Source organism: Tamandua tetradactyla, chromosome 15, assembly GCF_023851605.1.
Source record: "Tamandua tetradactyla isolate mTamTet1 chromosome 15, mTamTet1.pri, whole genome shotgun sequence".
Taxonomy (NCBI): domain Eukaryota; kingdom Metazoa; phylum Chordata; class Mammalia; order Pilosa; family Myrmecophagidae; genus Tamandua; species Tamandua tetradactyla.
In genome coordinates this window covers 27889068-27906738 of record NC_135341.1, presented here as the reverse complement: position 1 = coordinate 27906738, position 17671 = coordinate 27889068, and the positions used below count along the sequence as shown (strand labels likewise).

Genomic DNA, 17671 nt, shown 5'->3' with positions numbered 1-17671 from the left:
CCAAACGCGCGGTGGTCGAGAAGACACCCACCGAACACTGTTAGTGCCGCCTCCGCGGTCTCCACCGCCTGGGAGCTAGCGCCCGCCACACAGCACCGCTCTGCGAAAGGACCTCCCAGCCAGTCTCGCAGCGCTGACGGGCGTCGCCGCGAACCAATGGGCACGCGGGAGGCGAGGCAGGGTGGGCCAGGGGGCGGGATTTCCCGCGCGCTCGCTTAGGGCCTAGAGAAGGCGGCGCCGAGTGGCGACGACGGCTGCGGCGCTTGCGAGGGAGGGCGGGCCGAGGTCAGCTGCTGCGGGCGGGTCGGCCTTCGCGTCTCCTACCGCCGCCCTCCCTCCGCCACGATGCCCGGGATCGACAAGCTGCCTATCGAGGAGACGCTGGAGGACAGCCCGCAGGTGAGGCGCGGGCGGTTAGCAGCTGAGCGCGGCGGGACGACCCGGGGCCTGGCGCCGCCGCCGCCGCCGCAGGTACCCCCGGGGCCCAGGTGGGCGCCCCCGTGCGAGTGCCCCCGCCCGTCGGGCCGGTCGCGGGCGGTGCCCGGAGCCGCCGAGGCCGGGGCCTGCCTCCCGAGGCCCGCGGCCCGCGTGGGCCTGCGCGGCTGGGCCGAGAGCCGCGCACTGTTTCCCGGACGTCCGCAGGTTGAGCCCAAAGCCGCCGCCTTCGCGCGTGGGCCCATGGTGACATAATGCGCGCGGGTTTCTCTTTTATTTGTTTTTATCGAAGTGATGCGCCGTGATAAATCTCGGTCCTGAAACTTTCCCGCAGACCGTTTCGGAGAAAATGCGGAAGGGGCAAAAAAAAAACCGGTCGACTTTGATTTCTGAAGGCTTTGCAAGCCGGAGAAGAAAAGGGGTAGATAGGTTTTCCTCGGGAGATGCTGAAAGCCTCCTGATGTCCCCGGGTGGGGAGTCTTTGGAGAAGACCAATGAAAGTCCCGGAGCTAGAATCCGCCCCTCCCTGCCAAGTGTGTTCGCTGTCGTGGCCGCGACTGTCCCGCTGTCACTCGAGCTGTGCACGGCGTGTGATGTACTACTTCTTCGCGGATCCTCGTCCTTGGATGCAGAGTTGGCCTTAGTAAAGTAATCAAAATAAGAGCCTCGTGTTCTGTGTTTGGTCCATTGGGGATGATGCTGTGTGATTGCTCTGGCTTAAGTCACTCCAGCAAAACTTGACCATTTTATATTTGTTCAGTATTGGAGAATGTAATCACTTATGCTGAGAAAAAAGTTATCGGTGGGGGCTGTAACTTGCACAGAAACACTTCATCTGTAAGCCTGTCTTTTACACAATAATGTAAGCGATTTAAGACGATACTGTTGGCTGGATGCCATGCAGAAAGGAAAATTTCTGAAATACTGTCCATTTATAGCTATAATTAAAGATTTTCCACGTCTTGGTAGTTTGATATGGCCCCAAAAGAAGGACAGGAAGAAAGGTCTGGATTTCCTCCTCTTGGGTGGTATTTCTGCCTGAAATTTTTGCCAGTTTTGTCAAGTTACAATTGGACCCTGATTGTGGAACTGATTTTGTTCTGTTTTTCATTCTGAAAGTTATCTTCAGAGTCCTGGAAATATGCGCGCGGGTTTCTCTTTTATTTGTTTTTATCGAAGTGATGCCCCGTGATAAATCCCGGTCCTGGAACTTTCCCGCAGACCGTTTCGGAGAAAATGCGGAAGGGGCAAAAAAAAAAAAACAAAAAACCGGTCGACTTTGATTTCTGAGGCTTTGCAAGCCTTAGAAGAAAAGGAGTAGATAGGTTTTTCTCGGGAGATGCTGAAAGCCTTCTGATGCCCCCAGGTGGGAAGTCTTTGGAGAAGACCAATGAAAGCCTGTACTTAACACTAAGAGAAACCCATATTTGGATTATCTTGATTACCAGAATCATTAGTGCAAATTCTTCTTAATGACTTTCTTCACTGAACCACCTGTGCACCTTGAGTATTAATGTTTTTAAAGGCACAGGTCATATTAATATCAGTTCTACAGTAATCTTTAATGAAATAGGCCACATTGATATTCTTTTACTTTCTAGAAGCAGTACTTTTGAACTAGGTAATGTTTATATGGGATCAGTTGGGACAACTGGGATTTACGAAGGGATGAAACTTGGAGGTAATTCTTAGGGAGAACCTGGGGCAGGATGGAAAGCCCTGGATCTGGGGTTTAGAAGGTAAGAGTTATAGACTTGACTCCCTAGTACCTTCTGCTTTAGGATGAATAACTCAGCTTCTTTGAACCTTAGCTGTTATAGATAATGAATGTTTTTATTTTTATTCCTGATTTTAAAAATCATAGTTGTTTGCTTCAGAAAAATTTGAAGGTTCAGAAAGAGTACACACATATACCTCTGATACACCCATCAGGAAACCCTGTTAACAGTTTGTTTTCTTTAGTGCAGTCTTTTTTCTTTGTATTTTGATGTAATTGAGATTATATTGTGCATAGCAATTTTTATCTTGCTTTTAACTTGACATTATAGCTTAAGAATCTTCATGTTATTATATTTTGAATAAACAAGTTTAAGGGCTGCACATTTCCTCAACTGCTTTTACTTGGACTTCTAGGATTTTTTGAAACATTCACTCTAATAAGTAGGGCTGAAATGAATGCCTTTGGCCATTAATTTTTGTTTTCATCCTGGACTATTTTCTTAGGATAGAGTCCAAGAAATAAAACGGCAAAGAATTTGAAAACCTTTAGAGCTCCTAATATGGTTAGTTTTTTTTTATTAGAACGTTTGATATTAAAGATGGCCTGTCAGTTGCTATGTAAAAATGTTAACTGGGAGTCATGTAAGCCTATTTTGAATTACAGTTATCCCTTTTTTAGAACTACTTTACAGGAACTAAGTATTGAAATAGAGGGGGATTTGTAAGTCCAAGTCCAGCTGATGTATTATAAGCATCTTTAGAATTATCACGCACGAACCACACCATTCTCAAAAGATAGGTCATATGTTGAGACAGAAAATCTTAAGACTATACATGATGACTTGTCCACATTTATAGTTTTGAAAATCAGATACAAATTGAAACTTCTTGGGTAGAAACAGGGATGATCTTTAAAAATATAATTGATTTTATGCGTAGATAGGTATTTTATCATTGATTCATCCATGGTAAAACTTAAGAAAGCCACACTCCCACATGCAAACTTCTCTCTTGAGCATACTGTGAAATAGTCTTGAGACACATATTTTTCCCCCACATTTTAACCTCTCTGATAATGGGATGCACCTTACAGTAGCTGATATCTTAACAATAGCTATCAGTCAGGTGGCAGTTGTAATGTACTTAAGTCTGCAAATATATACACTTGGTTGTTTCTCCTACTGGCATAACTAACCGAGTGCAACCCCTTTATATTTAGCCAACAAATCAATCTAATGGTCACTTGAGGAAGGAATGTATGGCCTGTTTGTTGTCCAAAAACCTTCCTTGAATACCAGGTGAGATTAAGCAAGCACCATCAGCAGAACTTGTTTGAGTGGGTATCAGTGACTTGAAAGAAAACACCGGGGACAAAGGTGGAACACTTTGTAAAAAAACTTTTTATTTTGAAATACTTTCAAACATACAGGATTATTACAAAAATAATGCAAAAACCCCATAAGAAAACTAATATAACCCTACTCCCCAGATATTCATATCCATCACTTTTAAGAGTTTGCCACATTTACTGTTATCATTCTTTCTATTTGTCTGTCTACCTGTATATCAATCCATTTTCTGAACACTTGAGTGTAGGTTATGGTGTATACCTCAGGCTCCTTGAGCACATTACTGCCATGTACATTTCCTAAGAATAAGAATATTCACTTATGTAACCATGTTAAGATTTCTTGAATGGTTAAGACTATATTGACCAAGAAATTTAATATTGATAAAAAGCTTACAGTTTATAGTCCAGTTTTTTCATAGGTCCCAATAATGTCACTTTGAGCCTTTTCTTCTTTTTTGTGAGATCCCATTGAGGATATGTGTTGCTTTTAATTGTCATTGTCCCTTTAGATTTTCTTTTTAATTGTGGGAACATATATACAACATAAACTTCTCTTTCACCCACTCTCAAGTGTACCATTCGATGGGATTAATTACAATCACAATATTGTGGAACCCTCATCACCTCCCATTAATAAAATGTTCCCATTTCCCCAAACAGAAACTCTCTACCCATTATACGTTTATTCCCCATTTCCCCTGACCTCTGCCCTTGGCAACCTGTATTCTCATTTCTGTGTATGTAAGCTGCCTATTCTCTGGTATCTTCTTCATAGTTACCATGAGTCTTAAATTTACTATCCTAAATCTATAATAATCCTGTTTGCTTTGATACCAATTGAACTTCAATGGTATATACACGCTATGTTCCTGCCTCCATCCATCCCACCACCATTAGGTAGTTCTTGTCATAAATAATTACATGCTTATATATTATGAGTCCCAAACCACTGATTTGTCATTGCATTTTATGTATCTGCCTTTTATCCTATAGCAAGTAAAAAGTGAGGTTACAGACCAAAAATACAATAGTACTGGTATTTTTATTTACCGTCACTGGAGGTCTTTATTTCATCAAGCAGCTTCCATCTGTTGTCTATTATCCTTTCTTTTTAACTGCACTGCTCTCATTAGAATTTTTTGTAGAAATAGACTAGTGGTAACAAATTCTTCAGCTTTTATTATCTGGGAATGTCTTAATCTTTCCTTCATTTTTGAAAGACAGTTTTGTTGGGTATAGGATTCTTGGTTGACAATTTTTTGCTGTCAGCATTTTAAATATGTCATCTCACTGCCTTCTTGCCTCCATGGTTTCCAGTGAGAAATTGGCTCTTTATCTTATTGAGGCCTCCTTGTATGTGGCACGTTGCTTCTCTCTTGTGGCTTTCAGAATTCTCTATCTTTGGCGTTCAAGAGTTTGATTATTATTAGGTATGCATGGGTCTATTTGGTTTTATCCTATTTGGAGTTCATTGAGCATCTTGGATTTGTAAATTGATGCCTTTTAAATTTGGCAAGTTTTTATCCATTATTTCTTTGAATATTCTCTCTGCCCCTTTCTCTTTCTTATCCTTTTGGGATTTTTCACAGTGCATGTTTTGGTACATTTGATGGTGTTCTTTCTTGTTTCACTTCTCAGACTCAATAATTTCAGTTGTCTTATTTTCAAGTTCACTGTTTTTCTCTTCTGCCAGCTCCAATCTTCTGTTGACCCCTAGGGAATTTTAAATTTCCTTTGCTATAGTCTTCGGTTGTGTTTGGTTTCTTTTCATAATTTTCATCTCTCTATTGATGTTCTCTTTGTGTTCATCTGTCATTTTCCTTTAGTTCTTTGTTCATGTTTTCTTTAGTTCTTTGAGCATATTTAGGACCATTTTTAAAATGTATTCATCTGTTATGCCCCAGGTCTGGTTCTCTGCATTGATAGTTTCTATCTACTACTACTCTTCTTTGCCTGTGCCATTGTGTCCCGTTTCTTTGTATGTTTTGTGGTCTTTTGTTGAAACCTGGACATTTTGATATTTTAATGTATTATTGCTGGAATATAGACTCTAAGGTGTCTGTTCCTTAAGCTTGTATCTAGCTAGTGTTATGACATAGCTTTCCTTTAGTGCCAGAAACTCTAAAAAAATAAATAAGGAAGGCAAAAAAGAAATATCCTTTCTCAGTCTTTGCAGAGTGATCTTTGTATAGAATGCTCTCCTTCAGAGCTTACCCACAGAATGAGTTAAGAGAATAGCTCCAGGCCTGAGCATCCTGGTCCTTTCTGCACATGCATCTTATTTTGGGTATGCACATTTGGCATTCTCCCTGTTTTAGTTTGTTAGGTGCCAGAATGCGATATACCAGAAACAGAATGGCTTTTAAAAAGGGGAATTTATTAAGTTGCAGATTTACAGTTCTAATGCTGTGCAGTTGTCTAGATTAAAGCAAGTCTGTAGAAATGTCCAGTCTAAGGCATCCATGGAAAGATACCTTGGTTCAGGAAGGCCGATGATGTTCAGGGTTTCTCTCTCGGCTGGAAGGGCACGTGGCGAAGTCTGCTAGCCTTTTCTTCTGGCTTCTTGTTTCATGCAGCTCCTCTGGGAGCGTTTTCCCCTCTTCATCTCCAAAAGTCTCTGACTGTGCAGGCTCTGTAGCTCTTTCCAAAATGGTTCCCTCTTAAAGGGCTCCAGTAAGCAACCCCACTTTGAATGAGTGGAGACACACATCCATGGAAATCATCTCATCAAAAGTTACCACCCACAGTTGGGTGGTTCACATCTCCATGGATAATTAAAAAACTCCCACCCAACAATACTGAATGAGGATTAAAGGACATGGCTTTTCTGGGGTCCACAAATGCAAACCAGCACCCCTCACCCTCCATTTTTATACAGATATAAAGGTTGCCTCTTTCCTAGGAGGAGTTGCTTCATGGTCCTGGGTACCGCACTGTATGTCATACAGCTAATAATAATCCCATGTCCCAGGCTGCCACTTGACTGCTTTCCCACAGCTTTCTGCAGTAGAGTTCTGTGAGCTACCTTTACATTCAGGGCAGATTCTGGGATAGGGAGCCCGTCTGATCTCTACTAGACATATTGAGCCAGACATACATGTCTCCAATATGGGCCAAGGGTTGTTCTGCTCTTTCTGAAACGAGGACCGAGGATCCGTGTTGGGAGCCTAGGTTGGAGCTGAGAGGGGTGTGGGAGGGGACAGCCAGGGCACCATGAGATCTACCACATTTAAATGGCTTTTTTTCTTGATTTGACACTTGCCCTGTTATTGCAGTTCTTTAATCATTTTCTGGAGCTTTGAAGATGTTTCTGCCATTTCTTGCTGGTTGTTCAAAGCTTCTGTGAGGGGAGGGAGCCCTGACATGTCCCATTCTGCCATCTTCATTGGGGTGGGCTGGGTGATGGATCTTGATTGAGGTGGAAGTAGAGCGCTGCACTTTGAAATTTAAGATCTCAGCATAGATTGGCCCCTCCCTCTTCTGGTTTTCCTCAGGCCAGGAAACGGAATCTGTGCAGCTTATAAATACTCCAGGAAGAACCATTTACATTAAGTCCTCCATATATATTCTTGGAAGAAATATATCAAACTTATGAAAGCCTTCAAGAGATTTTGAGGCTAGGAGTAGTCCAAAATAATTAGGTGCCAGCAAGGCAATGCTTTCTCCTCAAAGTCTGTCAGCATTCTGGTGCAGGCTGCCAGCAATCCTTGGGGTTCCTTGCTTGTATCACATGTGATGTCCTCTCCTTTCTATTCCAGGTTTCATTCCAAAATTGTAACACTTATCATCTCATCATAGAGCAGAGAATAATATTGGATGAGAACGCATGGCTGTGGATGATTCTGAGTCAAAAAGTAGTTTGCAACAGTTGAATTCTGAATGTGATGTTTTAGAAATACATTAAATTGATGCTGCTTGTTTTTTCCTTTTTATGTTTTCATGAGAGCTTTATATGATAAAACTCTGTGCTTGTTCCATAAATATAAAATAAGAAAACCTTGCATCGTAGCCTAATTGCCAATATTTTGGGGTTTGTTTTTAGTAAGACATAAAATAATAGTACATCTTATGATGGATGCCATCTTAGATTCAGGGAAGTGATACCATGTTGATTCTATTTTTATAAGCTGCTGACTTTAAACAGTAATTTAACAATGTTGAACTTGATATTAGTAACTTTAAAAAAAGAGCTCTCTAAATTTAATTACGTTGCAGGTTTTACATAAATGTTTATTTCCTTGAACTGGAATTATCCATTTTTGGAAAAAAATCAAACTGTCAGATTCTTCTTAAGAGTGGTACGAGCAAAACATGATTTTGGATTTTTTTTTTTTTTACACCTGCAATAATATGGGGAATGGGATTGAGACACTAGAGCTAAAAAGACCCTTTCAAATCCAAATCTCTGTGAGCCTTGGGGAAGTAGAGGACTGAGATCATATATTTCATTTACTGGTGTAATGATTTTGCACCTTTTTTTTCAAAACCAAACCAAAAAAGCATACTTTTAGCTTCCTCCTAAAAAGGGGAAGTTAAGAAACAGAGTTTCCCTCACCCCCTAGTTTCTAGGGCTGGAAAATAAATTGTTTTTAGAGTAAAAATACAAGATTTTGTTTTAGATTTTAAGCTGCATTTATCTCAGTGGTTGCTGGTATTATAATTTTTCCAAAATAATTCCTGGTTTGGGGTGTAGGATATTGAACACATCTTACCCCTGATGTGCTGGATTCCTTATCACTGACCTTTGTTTTTCACTCATCATTTTTTTTTTTTTTTTTTTTAAAGGAAAGACAGAGAGAAGGAAGGAAGGATAGAAGGAAGGAAGGAAGGAAGAAAGGGAAACATCTTTAAACACTTTCTTGTTTTATTGTATTTTTGTTTCTCCGTTTTTGTTACATGGGCTGGGGCCGGGAATCGAACCGAGGTCCTCCGGCATAGCAGGCAAGCACTTTGCCCGCTGAGCCACCGCGGCCCACCCCACTCATCATTTTTATTGACATTTTTAATGTTTACTTACTGATAGGTTTTCACTTCTTGAATGAAGGTAATTTTACATGTTTATAGTGAAATAAAAAGCCAAACAATATAGAAAAATATAAAGAAGAAAGTAAAAATAATCCCAAATTCTGCATCCAGAAAAATCTAGTTAGCATTTTATAGGCTGACGAGTCAGCCATGTTGAGGACGGAATGGTTCTAATGTACTGTGGTATTATTTTGAATTGGGGTGGGGAAGGGTTTGACATTACTAGACGAGATCATGAAAAAAGAGAAATAATCATCGTAAGTTATCTTGAAATAATGCATTTGAAATATTTATACATCGTATTCTGTTAAGTTAGCTTTAAATGTTTCTGTTGATTTGTTCTACAGAATTTTTTTATTTTTTTTTTTATTTTTTTTTTATTTAAGAGAGGGAGGAAGGGAAGGAAAGACAGAGAAGGAAGGAAGGATAGAAGGAAGGAAGGGAGGAAGAAAGGGAAACATCTTTAAACATTTTCTTGTTTTTTTTATTATATTTTGTTTGTTTGTTTGTTTTTTACATGGGCTGGGGCCGGGAATCGAACCGAGGTCCTCCGGCATAGCAGGCAAGCACTCTTGCCCGCTGAGCCACCGCGGCCCGCCAATTTGTTCTACAGAATTTTAATTCATAAAAAAATATACCTTTGTTGTGCCTTGTAATGTTTGTGGAATGTAATTGTAAAAATCTTGTTTTAATGAAGTGAAACTGAGAGCAAAGGACTCTGGCTTCCTGGCATTGACAATAATACCAAAACAAAGAATGTAGATTAAAACTCACAATAACTGGAGCGCTAATATGCTAGGATTTTAGCTTCCTTTAGAAAAAAAAAATTCTGTCTGATTTATAATGATTAATGTAATTTTATTGCCTTTATTTTATACAGACAAGGTCTTTACTGGGTGTATTTGAAGAAGATGCTGCAGCTATTTCCAACTATATGAACCAACTGTATCAAGCTATGCATCGGATTTATGATGCCCAGGTAAAAAGTCGAAGGCTAAATCAATGCTTTTTTTAAATGGACCTTTAAGTTCCCTAAGGACAGAGATAGTTTATCTTGTTTACTGGTGCCAAGCTCTGTCCATGGCTCATTGAATGGATGGATGAAAAAACATTAATTATTTTGTACCACAGAGTTCACATTTTACTACTATTTTGTAGTTTGTAGTACTACAAAAGTGATAAAAATGGGAGCATCTTTCGTTCCCCCCCCAACAAAAATATTAAGGGGGGAAGCTTATTGAAACTTATTGCAGTAATCATTCTTTCCCTAAATTTGACTGAAAACCTCATGCTATCACCAGTTTTTTCCTTGAAGATGTTTTTAATTCAATGAGATATTTGATCTTCTTGGGTAGAGAATTTGAAAGTCGTTTGCCTTTATTTAGTTAGAATTAGGTATTAAAAATTAGATATTATAACTAGTTTGGGATGGGAGAGAGGAATTGAATAAAGGTATGTCTAAATTTTTTTGTTGAACAGGCATATTAAATTTGAGGCTGTGTTTATGTAACCTAATTCCTTGGGAGCAGCCTGGGTTCCATGATATATTTCCTCTGGAATTGATGAAATGTATAAGTTTCAATTTTTCCTTTTTTATTTTCTTTCCTTTCTAGATTCACATTTTCCTCATGTGTTTACAAGTTGCTGTGATAGTTTATTTTTTTCCTTGTGATAAGCCTTCTGAGATTTGATTCATTAACAGGGATAATTATGTGAAAGAAATATAATTTTTCTCATTATGTCTATCAGTGAAAAAAACTTCTAACTCAAAAGTATCTCCTTCATATGACTTCATTATTTAGATTATATTAATGGATTTACCACATTTTGATCATGACCGCAGATTTCAGAGTTTGTTAGGGGTTACAATTCCACAATTTTGGGTTCTTACTTCTAGCAGCTCTAACATACTGGAGACTAAAAGAAATATCAATATAATGATTCAGCAATCATACTCATTTGTTAAATCTTACCTTCTCTGTATAACTCCACCATCACCTTTGATCTTTCTCCCATTCTTTAGGGGTATTTGGGTTATGCCCATTCTAACTTCTTCATATTGGAGAGGGCCGTAGATAATATGGGATAGCGGGATGGAACTAGTTAATGTTCTAGAGAGGCTGGTCCCTCTCCGTTTCAGGATTTATCCAAAGACCTCTCTGGTGGTTGTAGGTTTCCAGAAAGTTACCCTAGTGCATGGAACCTTTGTAGAATCTTACATAATGCCCTACGTATTCTTTAGGATTGGCTGAAATGGTTTTGGTTGGGGATTGGCAAATTGTGGTAGGTAGCAGTGTTTAACAGAAACTTATGTAAGAGTGACCTCCAGGGTAGCCTCTCGACTCTATTTGAACTCTCTTAGCCACTGATACCTTGTATTTTACACTTCTTTTCCCCCTTTTGGTCAGAATGGCATTGTTGTTCCCATGGTGCCAGGGCTGAACTTATCCCTGGGAGTCATCTCCATGCCACCAGGGAGACTTTCACCCCTGGATGTCATGTCCCACATAGCGAGAAGGGTAATGATTTCACTTGCAGAGTTGGGCTTAGAGAGAGACCACATCTGAGCAACAAAAGAGATCCTCCAGAAGTAACTGTTAGGCATGCCTATAGGTAGTCTAAGCTTTTCTGCTACCTATGCAAGTTTCACAAGAGTAAGCCTCGTGATCCAGGCATGGGCTATTGATTTGGGTGTCCCTAAAGTTTGCCACAGTATCAGGAGATTCCCTGATGGTAAGGTTTAATAGTTCCATACTCTTTCTCCCCTCCCTCAGGGGACTTTACCAATACTTTTTGACTATCTCCTTAATATACTCTAGCATGTTTCCAGGCATTACAATAATCTATACAGGATTAAAGGACCTCTTTCATATTCTGTGCTCCCTGCATTTCAGCTGTTCAAATGAGCTATACAGATAGGTTGAATTAGATTGTGCACTACAGAAAATTTCAGTTCCAGACAAAAAGCCCTTTCTTCCAATGGTCTCAAAGAGTATATGTGGTTCTAAAATATAGACAATTTCTTCCTTACCTCTGTATTCTGAATTACCTTAATCCCGACCTGATCAACTTTGTTTTTATCTCTAAATACCAGGTTATACATATATAAAATAGCCTATCGAAATCCAGAAATAAAATTTCCTTTACATTTGAGTTCATCCTCTTTAGCTAACTGTTCACCCGTCTCTAGCTTCCTGTATCTCTAGGTCCCCTATATTTTAAGCCTCTGATTATCATAGTCATTAAAGTGAAATCATACAGTATCTGTCCTTTTGTGTCTGGCTTATTTCACTCAGCATTATGTTCTCAAGACTCACCCATCTCATCATGTGCTTCAGGATGTCATTTCATCTTACTGCTCCATAATAGTCCATCCTATGTATATATCACATTTTGTTAATCCACTCATCTATTGATGGGCACTTGGATAGTTTCCATCTTTTTACTTTTTTTTTTTTTTAACATGGGCAGGCACCCGGAAACGAACCCAGGACCTCTGGCATGGCAGGCGGACATTCTTGCCTGCTGAGCCACCATGGCCCTGTTTCCATCTTTTGGTGATTGTGAATAATGCTATTATGAACATCAGTGTGAAACTGTCTGTTTGTGTCACTGCTTTCAGCTCTTCTGGGTATATACTGAGTAGTGGTATTGCCAGGTCATAGGGCAGCTTGATTTTAAGTTTCCTAAGGAACCACCAAACTGTCTTCCATAGAGGCTGAACCATTATACATTCCCACCAGCAGGGCATAGGTGTCCTAATTTCTCCACATCCTCCCCAACATTTGTAGTTTTCTTTTGTTTAAGAGCAGCCATTCTTATAGGTGTGAGGTGGTATCTCATTGTAGTCTTGATCTGCATTTACCTTACAGCTAATGAAAATAGGCATCTCTTCATATGCTTTTTAGTCATCTGTATTTGGTCTTCAAAAAAAATGCCTATTCATATCATTAACCCATTTTATAATTAGGTTGTTTGTTCTTTTGTTGTTGAGTTATATGATTTCTTTATGTATACAGGATATCAGATCTTTATCCAGTGTGTGATTTCCAAATATTTTCTCCCATTGAGTTGGCTGCCTGTTCACCTTTTTGACGAAGTTTTTTGAGGCACAAAAGCATTTGATTTTGAGGAGTTCCCATTTATTTTTTCTTTTGTTGCTTGTGCCTTGGGTGTAAAGTTACCTGTTATTACTAGATCTTGAAGATGTTTCCCTACATTTTCGTCTAGTAGCTTTATGGTGCTGGTTCTTATATTTAGGTGTTTGATCTACTCTGAGTTAATTTTTGTATAGGGTGTAATGAAAAAGTCCTTTTATTCTTTTGACTATTAATATCCAGTTTTCCCATGCTCATTTATTGAAAAGACTATTTTTTCCCAGTTCAGTGGATTTGGGGGCTTTGTCAAAGATCAGTTGACCATAGATTTGGTCATCTATTTCTGTACTCTTGATTTGAGTCTATTGACCTTTGTGCCAGTACTATGCTGTTTTGACTACTGTAGCTTCATTATGAAGCTTGATTAAAATCAAGAGGTGTTAATCCTCCCACTTCATTCTTCTTTTTAAAGATGCATTTAACTATTTGGGGTCTCTTTCCCTTCCAGATGAATTTGGTAACTAATTTTTCCAAGTCTTCAAAGTAGGTTGTTGGAATTTTGTTTGGTACTGCACTGAATTTGAAGATCAATTTGGGTAGAATTGACATCTTAACTATATTTAACCTTCCTATCCATGAGCATGAATTGTCTTTCCGCCCATTTAGAACGTCTTTGATTTAACCTTCCTATCCATGAACATGAATAATTGTCTTTCCACCTATTTAGAACTTTGATTTCTTTTAGCAATGTTGTGTAGTTTTCTGTGTACAAGTCCTTTATGTCCCTAGTTAAGTTCATTCCTAGATACTTGATTCTTTTTTTAAATTTATTTGTTAATTTAAAAAAATTAACAAACGAAATAAAGCATTTACATAATCAGTAATTCACAATAGCATCACTTAGTTGCATATTCATCATTTCTTAGAACATTTACATCCATTCCGAAAAAGAAATAAAGACAATTGAAAAAGAAATAAAACGAAAACAGAAAAAAAAAGATTATGCCTACCGTACCCCTTACCCCTCGCTTTCACTGATCACTAGCATTTTTTTTTTAATTTTAACATTTGTTCCCCCTATTATTTATTTTTATTCCATATGTTCTACTCCTTTGTTGACAAGGTAGATAAAAGGAGCATCACACAAGGTTTTCACAATCACACAATCACATTGTGAAAGCTATATCATTATTCAGTCATCCTCAAGAAACATGGCTACTGGAACACAGCTCTACATTTTCAGGCAGTTCCCTCCAGCCTCTCCATTACATCTTGAATAACAAGGTGATATTTACTCAATGCGTAAGAATAACCTCCAGGATAACCTCTTGACTCTGTTTGGAATCTCTCAGCCATTGACAGATACTTGATTCTTTTATTTGCTATTTTGGATGGGAATTTTTTCCTTAATTGACTCCTCAAGTCATTACTTGTGTATAGAAACATTTCTGATTTTTGCACGTTAATTTTATGTCCTGCCACTTTGCTGAATTTATTAACTCAAATAACCTTGTAGATTTCTCAGGATTTTCCAAGTATAGTATCATGTCATTTGCAAATAATGAAAGTTTTACTTCTTCCTTTCCAATTTGGATGTCCTTTATTTCTTTTTCCTGCCTAATTGCTCTAGCTAGAACTTCTGGTACAGTGTTGAAAGATACGGTGACAGAAGTCATCCTTGTTTCGTTCTGGATCTTAGAGGGAAAGCTTTCAGTTTCTCTCCATTGAGTACAATGCTGGCTATGGGTTTGTCATCTGTGCCCTGTATCATATTGAAGAAGTTAACTTTGATTCATATCTTTTGAAGTGTTTATATCAGAAAAGGATGTTGAATTTTGTCAAATGCTTTTTCTGCATCTATTGAGATGATTATGTGATTTTTCCCTTTCAATTTGTTAATGTACTGTATTACATTAATTGATTTTCTTGTGTTGAACCATTCTTGCATTGCTGGTATAAACCCCACTTAGTTGTAGTGTATAATTCTTTTTTTTTTTTTTTTTAAATTTTTTTTATTAATCAAAAAAAAAGAAAAGAAATTAACACAACATTTAGAAATCATTCCATTCTACACATGCACTCAGTAATTCTTAGTATCATCACATAGATGTATGATCATCATTTCTTAGTACATTTGCATCGATTTAGGAAAAGAACTAGCAAAACAGCAGAAAAAGATATAGAATGTTAATATAGAGAAGAGAATTAAAGTAATAATACTAATAAAAAAATATATATATATAAAAAAGGAAGAAGAAAAAAACAAAAACAAAAGATACAAACAAACAAAAAACTATATTTCAGGTGCAGCTTCATTCAGTTTTCCAACATAGTTACATTACACTTAGGTATTATTGTGCTGTCCATTTTTGAGTTTTTTTTATCTAGTCCTGTTGCACAGTCTGTATCCCTTCAGCTCCAATTACTCATTATCTTACCCTGTTTCTAACTCCTGCTGGTCTCTGTTACCAATGACATATTCCAAGCTGATTCTGGAATGTCGGTTCACATCAGTGGGACCATACAGTATTTGTCCTTTAGTTTTTGGCTAGACTCACTCAGCATAATGTTCTCTAGGTCCATCCATGTTATTACATGCTTCATAAGTTTATCCTGTCTTAAAGCTGCATAATATTCCATCATAGGTCTACGCCACAGTTTGTTTAGCCACTCCTCTGTTGATGAACATTTTGGCTGTTTCCATCTCTTTGCAATTGTAGATAATGCTGCTATAAACACTGCTGTGCAAATGTCCTTCTGTGTCTTTGCCCTTAAGTCCTTTGAGTAGATACCTAGCAGTGGTATTGCTGGGTCGTAATCCATTCTGCCAGTCTATGTCTTTTGATTGGGAAATTCAGTCCATTAACTTTCAGTGTTATTACTGTTTGGATAGTATTTTCCTCTACCATTTTGGCTTTTGTATTATATGTATCATATCTGATTTTCCTTCTTTCTACACTTTACTCCATACCTCTCTCTTCTGTCTTTTCGTATCTGACTCTAGTGCTCCCTTTAGTATTTCTTGCAGAGCTGGTCTCTTGGTCACAAATTCTCTCAGTGACTTTTTGTCTGAGAATGTTTTAATTTCTCCCTCATTTTTGAAGGATAATTTTGCTGGATATAGGAGTCTTGGTTGGCAGTTTTTCTCTTTTAGTATTTTAAATATATCATCCCACTGTCTTCTAGCCTCCATGGTTTCTGCTGAGAAATCTACACATAGTCTTATTGGGTTTCCCTTGTATGTGACAGATTGTTTTTCTCTTGCTGCTTTCAAGATCCTCTCTTTCTCTTTGACCTCTGACATTCTAACTAGTAAGTGTCTTGGAGAACGCCTATTTGGGTCTATTCTCTTTGGGGTGCGCTGTACTTCTTGGATCTGTAAATTTAGGTCTTTCTTAAGAGTTGGGAAATTTTCAGTGATAATTTCTTCCATTAGTTTTTCTCCTCCTTTTCCCTTCTCTTCTCCTTCTGGGACACCCACAACACGTATATTTTGTGCGCTTCATATTGTCATTCAGTTCCCTGATCCCCTGCTCAAGTTTTTCCATTCTTTTCCCTATAGTTTCTGTTTCTTTTTGGAATTCAGATGTTCCATCCTCCAGTTCACTAATTGTAGCTTCTGTCTCTTTAGATCTACCATTGTAGGTATCCATTGTTTTTTCCATTTTTTCTTCTTTGCCCTTCACTCCCATAAGTTCTGTGATTTGTTTTTTCAGATTTTCTATTTCTTCTTTTTGTTCAGCCCATGTTTTCTTCATGTCCTCCCTCACTTTATTGATTTGGTTTTTGAAGAGTTTTTCCATTTCTGTTTGTATATTCAGCATTAGTTGTCTCAGCTCCTGTATCTCATTTGAACTATTGGTTTGTTCCTTTGACTGGGCCATATCTTCAATTTTCCGAGCATGATCCATTATTTTCTGCTGGTGTCTGGGCATTTGATCAGATTTCCCTGGGTGTGGGACCCGGCTGGTTGAAAGGTTTTTCTGTGAAATCTCTGGGCTCTGTTTTTCTTTTCCTGCCCAGTAGGTGGCGCTCATGGCGCTCGTCTGTCTGCGGGTCCCACCAGTAAAAGATGCTGTGGCTCCTTTAACTTGCCAATCCAAATCTTGCAGTCGGCCCGGGAAACCGCGTGTGGAGGGGGGGGTTGCCGGCCGCCGCGGCTTGGGGGAGTGCCGGTCCAAATTGCCCAGCTGGCCCGAGACGCCAAGCATGGCGGGAGGGCCCCGCTATCCAACGTTCCCAGTCAGACCGGGGAGCCACGTGCGTGGAGGGGACCCCAGTCGCCAGCTGCGCCGGCCGGGAAAACGCGCGCCTCTCGGGTATCTCACCGCAGCGGATTCTCCCTGCCCGTTCAGCCGTTCCAGAATGGGGTATGCTGTCTTTTTGGTGTCTTTCGTGGCTCCGGGAGCTGTTTCGTATTGTTTCTGTTTCTTTAGTTGCTGTTCTGTGTATAATTCTTTTAATGTGTTGTTGGATTCGATTTGCTATTGTATATTGTTCTGAATTTTTGCTTCTTTGTTCATTAGGGAGATTGACCTGTAGTTTTCCTTTCTTATAGTATCTTTACCCTGCTTTGGTATTAAAATGATGTAAGCTTCATAAAATGAGTCAGGTAGTATTCCTTTTTCCTCAATTTTTTGGAAAAAGAGCAGAATTGGTGTTCTTTTTGGAATGTTTGATGAAATTCTCCTAGAAGCCATCTGGCCCTGGGCTTTTCTTTGTAGGAAGATTTTTGATAACTGGTTAAATCTCTACTTCTGATTGGTTGGTTGAGATATGTTCTTCTTGAGTCAGTGTAGCTTGTTGGTGTATTTCTAGAAATTTGTTCATTTTATCTAAGTTGTCTAGTTTCTAGGCATATAGTTGTTTGTAGTATTCTCTTATGAATTTTTTTTTATTTCTTCAAGGTCTGTGGTAATGGTCCCTCTGTCATTTCTGATTTTGTTTATTTGTATCCTCTCTCTTTTTTTCTTTGTCAGCCTTGCCAGTGGTCCATTGATTTTCTCAAAGAACCAACTTTTGGTTTTATTGATCTTTCTATTGT

General features: G+C 38.9%; 1 protein-coding gene across 4 annotated transcripts in view; it reads left to right on the top strand.

Moving 5' to 3' along the window:
- The first annotated feature begins 218 nt into the window (after positions 1–218).
- APPL1 (adaptor protein, phosphotyrosine interacting with PH domain and leucine zipper 1) overlaps positions 219–17671 on the top strand; it is a 62689-nt gene continuing 45236 nt past the window's right edge. For all 4 annotated transcript variants that reach the window (XM_077128924.1, XM_077128927.1, XM_077128926.1 and 1 more), the window contains exons 1-2: positions 219–399; positions 9411–9509. In XM_077128924.1, coding sequence (XP_076985039.1) covers positions 346–399; positions 9411–9509 — 153 coding nt within the window. In that variant the 5' untranslated portion in view covers positions 219–345. The remainder of the gene's footprint in view (positions 400–9410; positions 9510–17671) is intronic.